At 37.8% G+C, this 18,767-nt stretch overlaps 1 protein-coding gene across 1 annotated transcript in view; it reads right to left on the bottom strand.

Annotated features, from left to right (window-relative positions):
• Positions 1-4,110: 4,110 nt before the first annotated feature.
• The window catches only part of HSD11B2 (hydroxysteroid 11-beta dehydrogenase 2), a 77,089-nt gene continuing 62,432 nt past the window's right edge, over positions 4,111-18,767 (bottom strand). Inside the window, exons 3-5 of the mRNA XM_089692846.1 lie at positions 16,999-17,184; positions 13,667-13,804; positions 4,111-9,839 (exon numbers count right to left, since the gene is read on the bottom strand). Coding sequence (XP_089548972.1) covers positions 9,487-9,839; positions 13,667-13,804; positions 16,999-17,184 — 677 coding nt within the window. The 3' untranslated portion in view covers positions 4,111-9,486. The remainder of the gene's footprint in view (positions 9,840-13,666; positions 13,805-16,998; positions 17,185-18,767) is intronic.

Genomic DNA, 18,767 nt, shown 5'->3' with positions numbered 1-18,767 from the left:
TGAGCCTGCAGAGATTCCCGTCTCATTTCCATCTCTCCCCCAAGGCATTAAAATAGGACTTCAATTTAGGTATTAAAAATTCACTGTATTTTTTATAGTATCTAACAGTGTATCCATCTGGCCCTGGAGGTTTACCCGTCATGGAGCTTTTTAATGCTATCTTTATTTTTTCATATGTAATTTCAGAATCTAGGGAATTCAGAAGTTCTTCATTTAACTTCAGTAAACCTGCATTTTTTAAGTATAACCTTCTTTTTTCAATAATTGCTGTTCCATCCTTATTTATAGAATCATGGGAGGCAATATTATATAGTTTACTATAATAATCCTTAAACACCTTCACAATATCTTTAGTTGAGTGAACCAGTTCTCCCTTGGGGTTTTTTATTTTATCTATATAGTTCCTATTCTTTTTACTCAAAACTCTCATTAAAAACTTTCCTGGTCTATCCCCCCGTCTATGCCTTTCACATATCACTTTATTAAAGGCTCTCCTCTTCTCCTCTTCCATCATGTTCTCTAATTCTTCTTTCTTTTTTTTTAACTTTCTGCATTATCTCTTTTGTTATATTATTTTTATGCAACTGTTCAACTGTTTGAGGGTCCAAACCCAGCATAGATCTACCACCTTGGGGTTGAACTCATGAACGGCACCCCCTACTTCCCACCACCCCAGATACCCCAGATCTATCTAATAAATTCAATATGGTTCCAGCAATTCTTAAGACCCAAAAAAGACAAAAAAGAGCTACCTCATAAGGAAAGAAAAAAAAAACCCAATCACCATCTCCCCCTTCCCTCTATCCCCTATCTCCTTCTTCTAACTAACTGCCAATCTTCCTTTCCTCTAGCTCCACAATCTTTCTTCCTCCTCCCAACCAGGAATCTCTATAATTTGTAAATCAAGTCTATCACAGAAGTCTCTTAAGTCCTCAGGGAATCTCAAATAAGCTGTAACTCCATTCTTTCATCCGATTAAACACTCTGGGATACCCCATCTATAGTACACATTCTGTTTTTTCATCTGCTCAAACAGGGGTTTCAAAGATCTATTTCTCCATAATGTCTCCGATGTTAAATCCGCAAAAATCTGTATGTCCTTTTCTCCATATTTAATAATTGATCTTCCCTGAATCTTTCTCCAGATCTCTTCTTTATCTCCCAGCTTCTGGAATAAGACAATTATATCTCTCGGTTTCTCTTTTCCACTTCCTTGTTGGATCCTTCCTATTCTAAAAACACCTTCCAGGTTAACCAATTCTGTTTCTGGTCTGTCCATTATGGAGTTTAAAATTTTACAGACAAGTCCTCGTATTTCTTCCCCCTTTGCAAGCTCTGGAACCCCTCTTACCCTAAGATTATTTCTCCTATCCCTATTTTCTTGCATCTCCATCTTGTATAGCAATTTTTTTTTATCTTTCCTGATATCTATTGTCCTTTTTTCTAAATCGGAGATATATTGGGCATGATTTTTAACTCTTTCCTCCGTCCCCTTCACCCTCAATAACATCTGCCCCAAGTCACTCCGTATAATTGCCAGTTCTTGCTTTATTGATTTTTCTAGATTTTTAAACATATCTGTCATCTTTCTTATTCGGTGCTTGTAGTTCACTTTCCGGTCCTCTCATCTCCAAATTGTCTATTACTTGTTGACTACTATATTTCGTTCCCAGGGAGAGTCTAGGGCTACCTTCCAAGCTCATTTCCAGTTCACTTTTTTCACCAACACCTTGAGACCTTTCTGGAGTCACATTTCCTTGGGACGTATATATTTTTTTATTGTACCAGTTTGAGACCCCTTTAGTCCACTACTTTTTACATTTTTATTCTTCATCTCTTCTGTGCGTCTTATTTTCTTAAATACAGGAACCACAGTGAATGAAAGAGTGTAAGCCAGGGACCCAGTTTTTAATCCACACTTATTGTTGTCCGCTTTTCCACTATATTCTCCTTCTAGGGCTGCTAATTCCTCCTTGTCTCATTCAATCCCCCCAGGGAATCCCCCTTCACATATCTTCTTTTCCCTTTAAACCACAGTCACTATTAAATAATATTGGCCAGCCCAAGCTGCTCGCACTCACCCTCTACTTGCTTTTCTTCTGTTGAGACAGCTACAGGCCGACAGCAGAAAGCTTCAGACTTCAGTTACTCTCTTCAGGGGATTCCTCTGGGTCTTTTCTTCTGTCAAATCCCACTCCCGTGTGTAGGTTCCTTTCACACAGGGGAGTAGGCTATCCATATGAAATCTCGCTCGTGTGCTGGGGGGGGGAGCGAACCGGCGTCTTCCCTCTCACCTCGGAAACATCAGCCGGCTTTTCCCCTACCCAGTACTCCTCTGCGGCTGACCACGTGGTCACGCCGCATTTCCTCGTCTTCCCAGCAGCCCCGCACGTCAGGCCGGACTTCCTCCTACGAGCCTCCGGCGAGCCCCGATGCCGTAGTCTTCCCACCGCCCTCGGGACCGCCGACTCCGCTCCGGGTCCAGCCACTCTCAGGTAGGTCCCTGGCTATTAGGCTTTCAAATCTGCAGGCATCTGGAGCAATGTAGAGGCCTCGGAGAGCACCCGCACTGTGCTCTCCTACGCCGCCATAGCTAGGCTCCACCCCCCAATAACCAAAACTCTTGACCAGTTAGTGGATCATGACAAAAATAGACTGTAATGTTAATTTTGTGGGAATTAAAAAACGTGGTCCTGTCTAAATAAATAAAAAACTGGGGAGATATAATTTTGCAAAATATTTGGTCTTAGATCTTAAAAATTATAGATTTACCCACTTGCCCTCCTGTAGGTTTTACCCCTTTCCTGACCAGGCCATTTTTTGCTATACATCATTGCGCTACTTTAAGGCTGCTTTCACATGTATCCATTTTTCTTCTGCTTTTGCATTTAAGAAAAGAGGAAGAAAAACGTGACCATGTATACCTATGTGACTTTTCACACTGATCCGTTGTGATCAGTCAAAAACGTACCTCCACATTGAAAAAATGAAAAAACATGGCAGAAATGCACCCGTGGTGCATTTTTGAGTCACATGTCCTGTAGAAACGTTGCAAAAACACTGTAAAATCACAGTAAAAATGCAGTAAAATCATTTTTGCTAGATCAGTGTTAAAGTAGCCTTGCTGACAACTGCGCAGTCATGCAACACTGTACCCAAATTAAATTTATATCATTTTAATCACACAAATAGAGATTCCTTCTGGTGCTATTTGATTTTATTATATAATTTATGTGTGTGTGTATATATGTATATGTGTGTATATATATATATATATATATATATATATATATATATATATATGAATGCGTATATATAGAGAGAGATTTATTTATTTATATATATATATATATATATATATATTGTACCACATGAGCACATAGCTAGTCTGTGAGCCAGAATTATTGTTGGTTGGTAGGGGATCAAATACTTATTTTATTTACTAAACTGCAACTCAATTTATAACATTTGTATCATGTTTTGTCTGGATTTTTGGTTGATATTTTGTCGCTGTCGTTTAAAATACACCTATGATAAAAATGATTAGACCCTTCATTTCTTTGTAAATGGACACACAAAATCTGTAGGGGATCAAATAATTACTTTCGCCATTGTATCTTAAAGTGGAATTCTAGCCATAAAAAGTATAGTTAGAAGTTTAAGTCAACTCTGGAATAAACGTATAAACTGGCTTCTTTAGCAAAGTTTTAGTAAAAAAGCTTCTAAAAAATGCCTATTGAATAAAGGAGCCAGTTTATAAGTTCTGATGTAGGGGGAACATGAAACCCAACCCCCCCGCTCACCACATACACTGGAATGACTGGGTTGTTGTCTTTCAACAATCATTGGTACTGCACTCCTATTTTCTTGGGTTTTCAAGCTTATCACTTTTAAATAAGATCAAACTTAAAACAAAGGAAAAACCCAGCAGATTGACTCAATTTTTGCAGTGGACAAGTCTTAAGGCCATTAGATCAAATCAGTCATCTATATTCTACCAATCTTTCATTATTCCAGCTGATCATGTTTATAGCATCAGTTCCACCCATAGTCAATTTTGGCAATCATGACTCTTTCCTTAATCATGAAATTAAACACACAGACACGTCATATTTTACAAGTTTTTATCACACAATTTAATGTGGTTTTATGTAAAAATATAAACTTTTTATTTTCTAAAAACTAGACAAGAATTGAAATGAGAAAGCACTTTTATGCCTTAGAAAAATAGTTTGATTTTTTTTAAAGCGCAATAATTATAACATAACCAAATCATCATACATCTCACGCAAGTATGATTCTAAAATTCCTATTTAGCTAGATATATGATGCAGCAGTCTTGATTTTGAGGTTAAACACAGAAATTTTGATAGGAATTTTAATAACACCATTGATTTCATGTGTGGACAAATATTGGTTTATATTAGAAATGGTCATATATGCTCTGTCTGTGTCAAGGCAATGTGTAATATGTTAGGACTATGCAAATGGTGTTTGGAGATTCTCTACAGTAGAAACCAGGGTAGTCTAATAACTCTTAGGAGTCTTATGTATCAAGCCGTTTCCCATTTGTAGAATGTTAAAGTATTATACCAAGAAATGTACGCAACAAGTTTAACTCAGTGATACTAGATTTATGGCCCGCATTATTATTTGGAGATAATCTCAATAGAGACAGAAAGGACTTTTTCTTCCAGGGTTGCTGAAGACCTAGCTTGCTTTAAGAACCTACTTGGATGCAAAGATCTCGTTATTGTTGCATCACTATCTAAGGTCTTATACATGGATCAGAACTTTTTTTTTTTGTTTTGAGAAGGTACCATAGCAAGTATGAGTGTCATTATTTACTTTAAATATGTCAATTTTAGTTACTTACAGTTTTAGTTACATACATTTTTTTACAGTTTTACCAAAGTTTTGTAATTTAGTTCATTTTATGGTTTGCATTCATCCTCCTTCACAGCCAGGCAGGTAACACATATATTTCTTGGATAAGCCAGTGGTAGTATATGTTCAGCTAGTGGATCTCAGTGTAGATCAGGTCCAGACTGACCATTTGGAAACTCGGGCACTGCCCGAGGGCCTGGGGTCAGTAGAGGGCCCCATGAGATGCCCCTGGTACCTTTTTCTTAGGCTTTTTTGAGTTTGGGCCAGGACACAGAGGCCCCATGATCCCCTATTGCCCGGGGGCCCCATGAGTTGTCAGTCTGCCCCTGGTGTAGATACTCTCCCTTTCAGTCCTCAGTCAGTAGACCTACAGACATTGACAGTAACTGGACATTATATAACTATCTGCTCCCTGTTCAGACCTACAAACACAGAGCCTGGGAGAGGAAAGTCAATATCAACCTTGTGGCTCAGAGATGTTTTGTGATGAAATGCAGAAAACTGCAACGAAAGTCAATGCTGGAAGAATTCCAAATGGAGAAATGTGTTGTTCTAACTTAGCAAAAAAAAGCTATATGATAGGGATTAATTGTGATTATGCCATTGTATTATATTTAGGAGAGTTCATAAATGTTTACAGAGCATCATTCATCTTTTTCAGCTCATTAACGCAGAAATAAATTTAAAAAATAAAACCGGTAGGCAGGTTTTTTATTACAGAAGAGATGCAATGTTTCTTCTGCAATAAAGTGCACTTAACTTCCTGATCGCAACCTGCTTTGGGATAAATACTGAGCTGCGCATGTGCAGCTCAGTTTACATTCAGGCAGACCACCAGTGTGGCAGAATGACTGCACTCCTGTGCTTGCACATTGAGGCGTCATCCTACACCAGCCAATTAAAACAGCTGACCGGCAACTGGAAAAAATTGAGAAGATGCTGGCAAGGGGGACCTCGCAAGCATCAGACCATTGGAACTAAGGTAAGCATTTGTTCCTTTAGTTCTCCTATAAGTACTTTATTACAATTCACTTATTAAACCCCCCCCCTTTTGGCACATTTTCCCTAGCTCACAGGAGACATTTCTACCATAATAAGGCCAGTTGGATGGATTTCCTTTAAGGCCAAAGGTTTCCCTTTCCACCCTGGCTTCCTGTGTCACTCTTCCCATTCAGATTGGTAATTGGTCAATAAATCGACATCATCACCTCTGTCCAAGTAGCAGGAAGGGGATTGAGGAACAGTAAAGCTGAACTAGAAGTAGCAGAATGATCTTACGGACTGTGCAATATGCAATGTGCAATATATGTAAACCAAAAAGATTGCCTGTAATGAATTACAAATCCTTAGAAAGGTAAAACAAAGATATATGTACTGCAACTGTGTATTTAACTATGCATTTAAAGTTCCACCAATTAGCTCAATAATAGATGGAAAAGGCATATATTAAAAATAACAAATTGTTGCTTTTGAATTTAAGATAAACTAATCAAATTTCTCATATTTGGAGCAGAGTGAGTAAAGTGTTGTTGTGTTTATGGGTTACAATGGTAATGTTTTTTCGGAATAAGACATCAGTCATTTGCACTATGTTCCTTGACTTTTAGCTATAATTTTTTTTCTACTAAGTCACCATTGAGTATACATGTGTTTATATAACCATGGCAATATACTCTAAGCCAGCTTACAGTATATACTGTATAATCATCCAAAAGAGCTGACGGTATTGGTAAAAGTCACAGCAGTCCCTGTTGGATATAGTCAAATATTCTTCTGACCATGAAGCAAGGTGGTTAATTTAAAATAATGAACAAAATCATAAAAATGGTGATGAAGATTATGTCAACAAAGATTTGCTTTTTAGGATGGAATGAAGGAGGGTTTGAACAAAGGAAAAAAAAATAAGGATTGTGTCATATCCCAAAATGCTAAATTACAATATCCTGATTTAAAGGACATGTTCATAAATTAAATAAACTGCCCCCTCACCATTGCCCTAAACTACACTATAATAACCCTCCAAATACAATCTTGCCTACAAAACAACAAACAGAGGGTGCACCTGCCTAGTGCATTACTGTCAAACAATTTTATTGATAAATAAAACCAAGTGATATACAAACACATGTGAAAAACGAGCATATTATAAATAACAGATGAGACTGCCTCCAGATCCAAACTGCTCAAATGGTAGCATGAGAAGAACCATCAGCGTCCTATGTGGCTTACGCGTTTCAAGGGACGAATTCTCTTCTTACAAAAAAATCTGGAGGCAGTATTATCTATTATTTATGATACACTCGTTTTTCACATGTGTTTGTGAGCATATCGCTTTTTTATCACTATATCCATTTTATTTATTTATAAAATTGTTCGATGTTAATGCGCCTGCCAAGCCGAATGCACCCTTTGTTTTTTTTGTAGTGTTGCACGAAAGGCTACCCACACTTCTTGAATGGGGCAGAAAGACATGTCAGCGCTTTATTTGGAAGCCAGGACCACACTCAAGTGCAGGAGGCTGTTTTGTTTTGATACAATCTTACCTACTACAGGGGCAACTTTTCAGTTTGCTTACATCCTGGGATCCTGGGTGGTAAAAATCTACAGTTGCCCACATCTGTGCAGAAACATCCCATAGACTTGCGTGGGCCAATGCTATAGCAGTACGGGTAAGTCCCATTCAAGTCTACAGGGCTTTATTGTGCAGGCATAGGTACTAGATTTTAACTGGCCATGATCAGCATGGAAGCCCACCCTAATAGGAAATAAGTAGTTTGGGGTTTAAATAGTTTCATGAATGTCTATGTTGTTGCTATAAAATGACCACACATGCTTAATGTAAGCCTTTAAACACTTTAGAAAACCTTCTCTAGTTTGTGAATTAGTTTTACTTTGTTACTGAATATCGGTTTAGCAGGGGGTACCCAAAAAGCAAGAGAAATCAAGCTCCCCTTAACAAAGTTAAACTAAATTACAAAAGTGCACAGACCTTCAGTAAGTAAAAGAGGTTCAGGTTCCTACTTTTAGGCAGAACTTTTACTCTTAAAAACTTTTCATGGCTGATTATTCTGCTAAAAATATACTGTTGGAGGCTTTTTAAGTTTAGCTTGACTTAGTTTTAATAAAACATAACTTTTGTTAAAATGTTATTAAAGCATTTGTTTAATTTAGTTTTGGATACAGTGGGGAGGGATTTGAAGCCCTGTCAGATTTTACTGCTATCCAGGGCTGTGTTACAGAATTTTCTGCTCACTTTCAATCCCTGTGATATAGATAGGAAGTGAAGGAAATTTCTAACAGGAACAGAGAAAGAAATGTACATTTTTTTTTTTAGTAGAGTAGGTTAGAACCTGCAACAACTCATTTATTTATGTGTCCCTAAAGCAAACTTTACTTCCCTTCCTATCTGGTAAAACTGTTGTCACAGTTGACGGTAAGTTAGAGGAAATCTGCCCCCAGATAGCAGTGAAACCCGACAGGGGTTCTAATCCCTCGCTACTCTATAAAAATCTACAATTAAAAAAAGGCTTGGCTGGACTTACACTTTAAATTATGTCTTATCAATTCATCTTAAATAACACATGAACCGTTCATAGAGTAATCAGATTTCACCTCTAGACAATTTTATGAAATCAGACTCATGAAGCCAAATGCTTGATTGATCTACTACACACCATTGCTCTCAGCATCATAAATAAACCTGTGCGTCATGTGCTTCACATTTGTGTGAATACATGTAAAGATCTTCAAAGACGAGGACAATCAGAGTGTGAATGATGAATATAAAAAAAAAAGTTAAAAATAGAGTTTAAGGTAGATTTTTTGAAATCATGTTCTGGGTCAGACATCTTCTAAGCCAAAGAAACTCAACTTGGTCTCCTACTGCAGTGAGGTTGCATGTTTTAAGGATCTGAGGGACCGTATCCTTTCAAATTGATAATATAAAGTGGAATATCCCTTCAAGGGAGATGAACAAATAATATATAAAAGGCAAAGTATCCTGCTTGGCATAGGTATTGGATCATTAATAATATAAAATAACTGCGTAAAAGTTTTCTAGGGTAATTGCAGCTTCTAAATTTCCAGTCATTTAAAGTGTTGAAGATTTTCCTTATTTTTAGAAGGCACTTTTACCATCACAAAATAGAAAGGAAATCTACAGTGCATTTGAATGGTTAATGCCATTATACAACTGTTCCCTATGCGGTTGCCCAGGTTGTTCATCTAACTTAAAGCAGAACTAAATCCACATTTTTAACCATTTCCCAAAACTAGTTGCATTCAAAGTACACTTCTGGTGATAACTATCACAGATGCTTGTATGCTTCCCATGGTGTCATAGCTGATCATATGTGCAGCACCGTGAGAACTGCAGATCTAAATGGAGGCACCATCTTTGGTGCCATCTTGAGCTGTAAAGGAAAAGAGGGTTTAGTTCCGCTTTAATATAATGCAGATGTCTATCTCCATTCCACTGTGGTCACAGTCAGTGCCTTTTTATATTATTTTGATTTGCTTGAAACGCAGCTAAGTTGGCTCCCAGAGAAAATAATTTGTCATGGTTCAACATACAAATTGCATGGCTTGATGAGATAACTCCTACTCATTGTTCTTCTGTTTTCGCAGAGCTCTGGGCCGGAGTTTACCCTTCAGGAATAAGCTCTTGAAGAAACTGTCGCTGATGCAATGAGGTAAATATATTCCAATGAAGTAAAGGATCCATAACTGCTTGCCAGCATAATATTTCACTTTAGGGTTCTCAGATAAGATGGCATCAGTTATACTGTCTATCACAGGACTGAAGTCAGTGTGTGCTGTCTTCCCATATTCGAGGAAGAGGTTTTGGGTTTCACAGATATATTCCTCACCATACTCTTGGAGGAGTTCATTAGGCAAATTGGAGAGCAGTTTCTTGTGCTGATTTTCCCAATGGCTTTTGTCATCATGTGCACCTGGTGGCAAGCAAAAAAAGTCACTTAAAAGTCAAATATTTTAAAGGATTTGCAGTAAATAAATTAACTGGTGACCTTCAATATAATATTTTTGACATGCTACCTGCTTCATAGTCGGCTCAGAATATGATTAGAGCACGTGGATCCTGCACTCTAATGCTGGCCTGAAACTAATGATGGATTGAAACTTTGTCAATTTAGCAGGGACTGTACGGATTTTGATCCATGTGTGGCCATTCCTGTTCAACAGATATTAATTAGGAATGTTGGAAAATATTTGTTGATCAGTGGCTGCAGTCACTGATCTGTGTATTTTGACAGCGGAGAGTCCTGCTGTTAGAATACAATCTGCCAGTGGGGGAAATTCTTCCATCCATCTCATTTGTGTGGATGGAGGAATCCATTCTTTTTTTTTCTTGGCTGAACAGAAAAAAAACTAATCATCTATGACCAGCTTAAAGCTGATTTCTAGATTTTGTTGCACTTTGCATAGTTTGCTGTAAACTGGCCCATTTGAACCATAGCTCTCACTAACATGTGAGGCCTCTGGATGTGCTGTATAAACTGTATGTAGCTGCACTGTGTTCCAGGTGCGAGCCAAGACCTTCCTGTCTCATACCAAGAATACAATAAAATCTGTCTCTGATTGGCTGAGTCAGAGACGCAGGCTGATGATGTCACAGCCTCTGACTCATCCAGTCACAGGAAGCTTTGTATTCATTAATGGAATACATTGCTTTCAATAAGTAGCTGAACGCCGCTCAGACAGATTCTACTATGTTCCAGAAAGGTCTCGGCTTGCACCTGAAATACAGTGCTGTATGCTGTTTGTAGCCTCAGGTACAAACAGTTTATACAGCACATCCAGCGGCATCACATGATAGTGAGAGACATAGTTCGTTTGTGCCAGCTTGGCCCAAACAAACTATGTAAAGTGTAACAAAAGCTGGAGTTCAGCTTTAAATGTTGCTGGAACCACCATTTGGGTGAGTTGTCTTTTCAACTCAAACTCATGACTCCACTCCAGACTTGTTCCTTTCATCCCACATGTCAACCAGGGTGCTGGCTACCACAGCCTGTTTCCACTTTTGGTGGAAAGGAAAAAATATAACCTGCACTAAAAGCTTGGCTCTTCTTTCTGTGTTTAATTTGTCAAAAAAAGACTACTGTACATACATTGATGTATCAACCCAAAACCAACTTTCCTTGATGGGTTTCGCCACTGCTGACTTGCACACAAGGATAGGAAAAGTCTTTTTGTTCTTTTACAAATTAACCATAGAAAGAAAAGCTAAGTTTTGGAGTTCTACTTATATTTTTTACTGTCTTTTCAAATGAAATACATCATATACACAGTTTTATTTTATTGGTGCCATGGCTAATTGTTTTTTTTTTTTTTACACTGACAGCAATTGTACTGGAGTTCATAAAATGCTGTACATCCCAGTTGAGTCTACTGGATACATATGCTTTGTTTATACTAAAATCTAATTAAGTGGATTTTAATACAGCAAACTTTACAGTGTTTCAAAATAAGTGGAAAAATAAATCGAAATTGTACTACATTTAAATGATGCCCTCATATACAATACATGTCTGAATGAAAATATACCGGTAAGTGTTTTAGAATAACAACAAACTCATGCTACTAGAAGTTGATCAGTCATAATATTAGGGAACGCCAAATTGCAATAAAAGAATATATCAGATGATTTTACTGATAAAAGAAAAAGCTTAAGGACAGGAAATTGTCTGCTGGATAGTACAATAATGTAATGTCAATTGTGTTACTTATAATAAAAAAAAAATGTTGGTCAGAACAAACTCTGTTTTTAAAAACCAGGTCTAATTAATGAAAGCCAAATGGAAAATGGACATTTCCCCTTATCTGATATGTCTAGATCGTGTTGATCCCTTGTGGTCTACCAGACCAATTATGATGTCTGGACAGTTTGTCATTTGTTTGTTTCGGAGGTTAAACAAAACTGAAAGTTATCTAAGTACAGTAATGACCCTTGTGATCTCAAATGGGTAAAAACTCCAAAAGATGGTCATATCACAACACTGCATTCATATGTTTCTTTGCTCAACCCAACTAATAAATTGGAAGATGGATGACTGAGTAGACTCAACTAACGCAAGCACTGTGGCAGGCATTCTTAAAGTGTAAAAAATACGTGTTTTGTCATTTTTGTCTCTTTTTTTTTTAGTTTTGGGTAGAGTAAGGAGGGGTTATCAACATGTCAGTTTTTTCACTCTCTTTGTATGTCCTAAAGGACAAAAGTGAGGAGAGATCCAAAACTAGTTAGAATGCAATGGTAATAGAATGAAAATCTTCCAAGAAAGACAACTTTAAAGAAAAATCAGATATTGACTTTGGTAAGTTGACTCTTTAAGCTGTTAATAAAGTTTTTTATTGTTTATGAGTAATCAGACCCTCAGGAGACTGTACAATGGACTAAGTTTTTTCCTGCATTTAAATATTCATTGCAGCAATTTGGAGGATATACTGTAGTTTGTTATTATATTATCAAAAGGCAAAACAATGTTTTATATCAGCCATTACAGTTGGAACAAAGACATATGTAGCTTAGACAGGCTTCAAAAAAATAAAAAAAAATAAAATTCAGAAATATATGAATTGAACCGTTGTTTACTAATATTGAAAATAAAATAGTGTTTCTATTTAAGGGAAACTTACTGAGAAAATATGGAGTCTGTCTTTGTTGACTTTCTATTGGAGATGCTAGCTGCTAGAAGTCCTGACTTCACTCCAGTGTTTTAATCTGCATGCTCGTTCCAGGCCAGTTACTCAAAGTACTCAATCCATAGGTAACCAGGCAACTTGTATGTTTAGAAATCGTTCAATCTGGCAGCCTTCATATTTCTTTCAATATTTCACAAATAGTCTGTCTGATTATAATATCTATGTTTATATCATTCATGGAGCCAGTAAAAATATAGAACTGTTACTACTGTGCTGGGCCCAGAGAAAAAGAACTGAAGGCTTCTGGCATACACATACAGCTTTGTAGTGGAGTATGTGGAAGAGGTTATGCTGTGTCCCAACTATTATGTATTTCTCATTACATTATTGATGTTCTGATGTAGACTGACATCTAGTGATGGTGCTGCACCACTAAAACTTGCTATTATGTGGAACCTGCCCTTTCACTTCTTGTTTTATTCTATTTAGAATAGTCTTAGGCAACCCTCCCTGCTTTTCTCATGTTTTCTCAATTAGTTTTACTTCATTGCAGAGAGAGGACTCAGCCATGCTTACACTTCAAAAGTCTAGAAAAACATTCCTTGTAATTTGAAGTAAAATGACTCAATTTCTGTCTTAGAGAGTTAAGCTGTCTGTGGATACTGCCAAATCAGTAAGTTGCCATTTTGTCCACCGAGACTGGGTCTAAGTCCAAAGAACAAAGGTATACAGCTCAGGCAAACAATCCAGATCAATCCCCAACAGGTTCTGGCTCGCCACCCCTCACGATGCAATAGGAAGAAAGGGTCAGCCGCACACCAGAGGATAGATGAATATAGTGTGTATTTATTAATCCATAGGACACACAAAACACCAGAACATGAATACAGGACCTTAATCATAATGATGATTAAGCACGAGATCGTGTGAAACACGTTAACAGGTCCTGTAATCATGTCCTGGTCTTTTCTGTGTCCTATGGATTAATAAATACACACTATATCCATCTATCCTCCGGTGCGCAGCTGACCCTTTCTTCCTATTGCAGACTGGGTCTAAGGAGGTAAGTCATTGCATATATTGTTACTTGAAACAGGTTATGAAATCTTTAGTTACACACCGGTTCTGTAGGATCCTGGCTGTATCACACTGACTTTAACTCCCCAAGGCATCAGCTCATGGCGAAATGTGTCCATTACTCGACATAGAGCAGCTTTGGAAGATCCATAGGCAGCCAAGAACGGGAATGAATGCTCACCTGTCAAAAAGCAGATCATGTTTTATTTAACAAACGTTATCCACTGAAGGTATACACATGGGATTCAATAAAAGTGGGGATTGCATAGATTATCCAAACAGATCCTAGCCATCATTTTTCTGTTGCAGGTTCAAAAGAACTGTCAAATGGGTTGCTCTTCCTTGTATATACTACACCTACTGCAGATTTAAATGAACACCATAAATCCGCTTCAGTTAAAGGAGCATTAAAGCCATTGTTTTTTTTTTTTCCATCATGAAATTAAAAAAAAAAAAAAATTAAAAAATGCCTGCTTCTTCCATACAAGTGTTTGTCCTATAAAAGCATAATGAGAACAAGTAATGCTTATCAGTGTTGTTGGGCATCTCTGGCCATTTATGGGTACTGGTTATTACAGACCACATATACTTATCACTTGACACAAATTCATGAGACCAGCTGCACAGCCTGGAAACCACAACACCGTTGGTGTACAGACACAATGATTGCTCTTTTAACAAACCTTTTCATAGCTTGTAATAATCACTAGGCAGGTACTGTGACAGCTGAAAGGAACAGCTTAAAAGGGTGTGATGACACAAATGGACTCTGTGGTTTAATTATATACTTGGGAGAAAACATTTGGGAACTCTTTTTTTTCTGGATGAATGGCTCATAAAATGTGATGAGATCTGCATCCATGTCATGATAGTGAGGGTAGTCTAAGTTAACCAACAGTTTAAATTGCTTTATCTTTATTTAACAAATCATTTAAATAGTAAAAGTTGCTACAAAAATATTTTTTTTAACATCTGAGATAATGGCACCTTGAATGGAGGATAAGTAGGTTTCCAGTTACTGAATTAGTTGTTAGTTCAAGTATGGGTTTGATCTGTACTGCCATACAGGGCTGGGACAAGGGGTGGGCAGGAGGGGCAGCTGCCCTGGGCACAACAGTAAGGGGGGGGCACCCAACCACACCAAGCCTTCCCCTGGGGAGGTGTGGGTGGGTATTGCCCAGGTTTTAGACTCCATCTTTGGTGATTTTAAAGGTATCAGAATGTTTGAATATTTAATTAACCACTTCCCGTCTGGCCCATGTACATAAACAAAATATATAGAAAACTTGCGCCAAAGGAATAAACAATAAATTGAAATAAATGCTGCTGTTCAAAAAATGACTGAACATCAAAATATACTCATAAAGTGACACATTATTATTATACCATTGGCATTGTTTTCTTTTATATTTTATATCACCCTATGTGGAAATATCTGGGAAGGTGAGAAATCGTTTAAGAGTATTACAACATCTGAGGATATAACACTCCACCTGCAGGCTCGTCTTTTTGTCTCTTAAAGCTATATTAGCTCGAACATTCACAGTATTTGGTGAGTGTGGAACAAATGTTTTTTTCACTGAAGATGTGAGCATGCTGGAAAATTTATGAAGTTTGTGTTAGAGTTCTATATATTTTTTTTCCCACAAATTTTTGGGACATTGGACTTTAATTTGGGACTTTTGTTTGTTGGACTTTAATATATAATTTTTCACATTTTTATTATTTGTATTATTTGCTCTGTCACTTTAGGAGTATAATTTCATGTACATAAATGGCTGGACTGGAGCAGTTCAGGAGCGGGTGGCTGTTTATAAACGGCCTCCACATTCACTGCCTGTGCACGCTCCCTGGGAGCGAGCAGCACAACGATCTGGTTCCCGCTGTGTCTGGAGGACACAGCAGAACACTGATTGCTGGATGGGACCTCTGTGTGAGGTCTTGATTCATGTGATCAGTGATTGGCCAATCAGTGATCACATGAATAGTAGTAAGCAAGATATCACTTCCTGATATCATTGCTTACTACTTGTGAAATCTGTGAATGATCACAGAGATCATATGGTACAAGACTATTCACAACAGCCATGTACCATGTGACAAGCTGTGACCAATCACGGCTCTTACAGTATTTCTCAATGGCTGCAAAAATGCAGCCAGAGAGAAGGAGAAATGATTGCTTTTACAGCCTTTATGGGTGTAAAAGCAATCAATGTAAAAAAAAAAAAATCTTCACCCCCCCACAAGTAGTACAGCGTCACTATGGTGACACTGTACTGCTAGGGTGACAGTATGTAAAAAAAAAATTATATAAAACATAAAATAAAAATGTAAAAAATGTTTTGAAAAATTATAATTTTTGGTTATAAAGTAATTTGGGTTATTTTATTTTTACTAAAAAGATAGCTGAATAAATTTTGGCCAAGATTTATGAACAAATATTATTTATTTGCAAAATTTTATAAGAAAACACACTTTTTTTTTTTTTCAAAATGTTTGGACTTTTCCATTTATATAGCAAAAAAATAAAAATCCCAGAGGTGAATAAATACCACCAAAATAAAGTTTTATCTGTCTCAAAAAAATGCTAAAAAATTCATATGGGTACAGTGTTGCATGACCATGCAATTGTCATTCAAAGTGTGATAGCACTGAAAGCTGAAAATTGGCCTGGACAGGAAGGGGGTAAAAGTGTCTGGACTTGAAGTGGTTAAAAGATAAAAAAAAGATTGACTTTTGATTTATAGTTTCACAGAACCTGAAGAAGTGGGGTATATTGGACCCACAAAGTACACTGTGATAAATTCCTTTATTCGCTCCTCCCAATGTTGTTGTGAATATCTGTATTATCAAGTTCAAGCAATGGAAAAAGCCAAATGTTATTGAACAATGTGGGAAAAAATAATGATATGCTGTGAAATGTATTTTTTGCACTAAATCCATACTAAAAAAAATTGCTGTGTAAGGCGAAATATACCATATGTGGAAATGCTTTTATGATTAGAATAAATGTGTGATTTTTAACAGTGTTCTATATATGTGGTATATCATTGGACACCTTTAAGGTCCCAGGTTTTGAAAGCTTTTTTATCTGTTGGAATTTGATGGGATGTTGGTGCCCTCCAAAGCAACCCTAGCAACACATTGTTTTTTTTTTTTTTCATTTGGAAGATGCAATTTCACCCATCTATTGGGAGGTAAAGATAGTGGCTACAAGGACAGATTATACCTATGGCTCTAGTATAAGTGTTTCCTAGAAAATTCTTTCAGTTAGCATGGTAAACCTATATATAACATGTTTCAAGGATCAAGGTCAATTTACAATATTGTTGCTGTTTATTAGTATGAAGGGAATTATATTGGAATGGTACCTACCAGCTGGGCTGCCAATAGTCGCAATTCGTCCTTTAGAACTGCGTAACATGGGTAACAAAGCTTTAGTGATCTCCAGTGTCCCAAAGAAATTCACTTCCATGCAGCCTCTGTAAGTGGACATGAGTGACAGCTCAGCATCTCCAAAGTGAACACAATATCCAGCATTGTTGACCAGTGCCCAGAGCCCTAAACAGAAAGGAAAAAAGAATTACACATTAAAATATATAGAACATAACAGAGTGAGAACTAATTGTCTAGGCTCCAGGACTTCTCCATTCTGCTGTTGGTAGTAACTTAAGATGGAAAAAAAAAACATACCATACAAAGCAATAGTTCTGGGATTTGATAATCAAAAATTTTAAAGGCAAAAAAATACTGAAAAAACAAAGTTTGCGGTCTACCTCTCGTATGCAGGTCAACACAAAAAATGTGTGTGTGTGTGTATATATACAGTGAGGAACATAAGTATTTGAACACCCTGCGATTTTGCAAATTCTCCCACTTAGAAATCATGGAGGGGTCTGAAATTCACATTGTAGGTGCATTCCCACTCTGAGAGACCGAATTAAAAAACAAATTCAGGAAATCACATTGTATAATTTTTAAAGAATTTATTTGTCTTGCACTGCTGAACATAAGTATTTGAACACCTAAGAAACCGCAAGAATTCTGGCTCTCAAAGACCTGTTACTGTGCCTTTAAAAAGTCCACCTCTACCCCACTCATTAATCTAACTTAGTAGCACCTGTCTGAGCTCTTTAAAGACACCCGTCCACTCCACAGTCAGTCAGACGCCAACTACTACCATGGACAAGACCAAAGAGCTGTCAAAAGACACCAGAGACAAAATTGTGGACCTCCACAAGGCTGGAAAGGGCTACGGGGCAATTGCCAAGCAGCTTGGTGAAAATAGATCAACTGTTGGAGCAATTGTTAGAAAATGGAAGAGGCTAAAGACGACTGTCAGTCTCCCTCGGACTGGGGCTCCATGCAAGATCTCACCTCGTGGGGTATCATTGATGATAAGAAAGGTGAGGAATCAGCCCAGAACTACAAGGGAGGAGCTGGTCAATGACATGAAGAGAGCTGGGACCACACTTTCAAAGGTCACTGTCGGTAGAACACTACGTCTTCATGGTTTCAAATCATGCATTGCACGGAAGGTTCCCCTGCTCAAGTCATCACATGTCCAGGCCCGTCTGAAGTTTGCCAATAACCATCTGGATGATCCAGAGGAGGCATGGGAGAAAGTCATGTGGTCAGATGAGACCAAAGTAGAACTTTTTGGTCTAAACTTCACTCGTTGTGTTTGGAGGAAAAAGGATGAGTTGCATCCCAAGAACATCATCCCTACTGTGAAGCATGGGGGTGGTAACATCATGCTTTGGGGGTGCTTTTCTGCGAAGGGGACAGGACGACTGCACTGTATTCAGGAGAGGATGAATGGGGCCATTTTTGTGAGATTTTGAGCAACAACCCCCTTCCCTCAGTCAGAGCATTGATGATGGGTCGTGGCTGGGTCTTCCAACATGACAACGACGCGAAGCACACAGCCAGGATAACCAAGGAGTGGCTCCGTAAGAAGCATATCAAGGTTCTGGAGTGGCCTAGCCAGTCTCCAGACCTAAATCCAATAGAACATCTTTGGAGGGAGCTGAAACTCCGTGTTACTCAGCGACAGCCCCGAAACCTGACAGATCTAGGAGATCTGTGTGGAGGAGTGGGCCAAAATCCCTGTTGCAGTGTGTGCAAACCTGGTCAAGAACTAC

Source organism: Staurois parvus, unplaced genomic scaffold, assembly GCF_062004578.1.
Source record: "Staurois parvus isolate SC_StPar_1 unplaced genomic scaffold, SC_StPar_1.0 ptg000607l, whole genome shotgun sequence".
Taxonomy (NCBI): Eukaryota; Metazoa; Chordata; class Amphibia; order Anura; family Ranidae; genus Staurois; species Staurois parvus.
The sequence above is the reverse complement of the archived record's forward strand: the minus strand, read 5'-3'. Positions and strand labels throughout refer to the sequence as shown.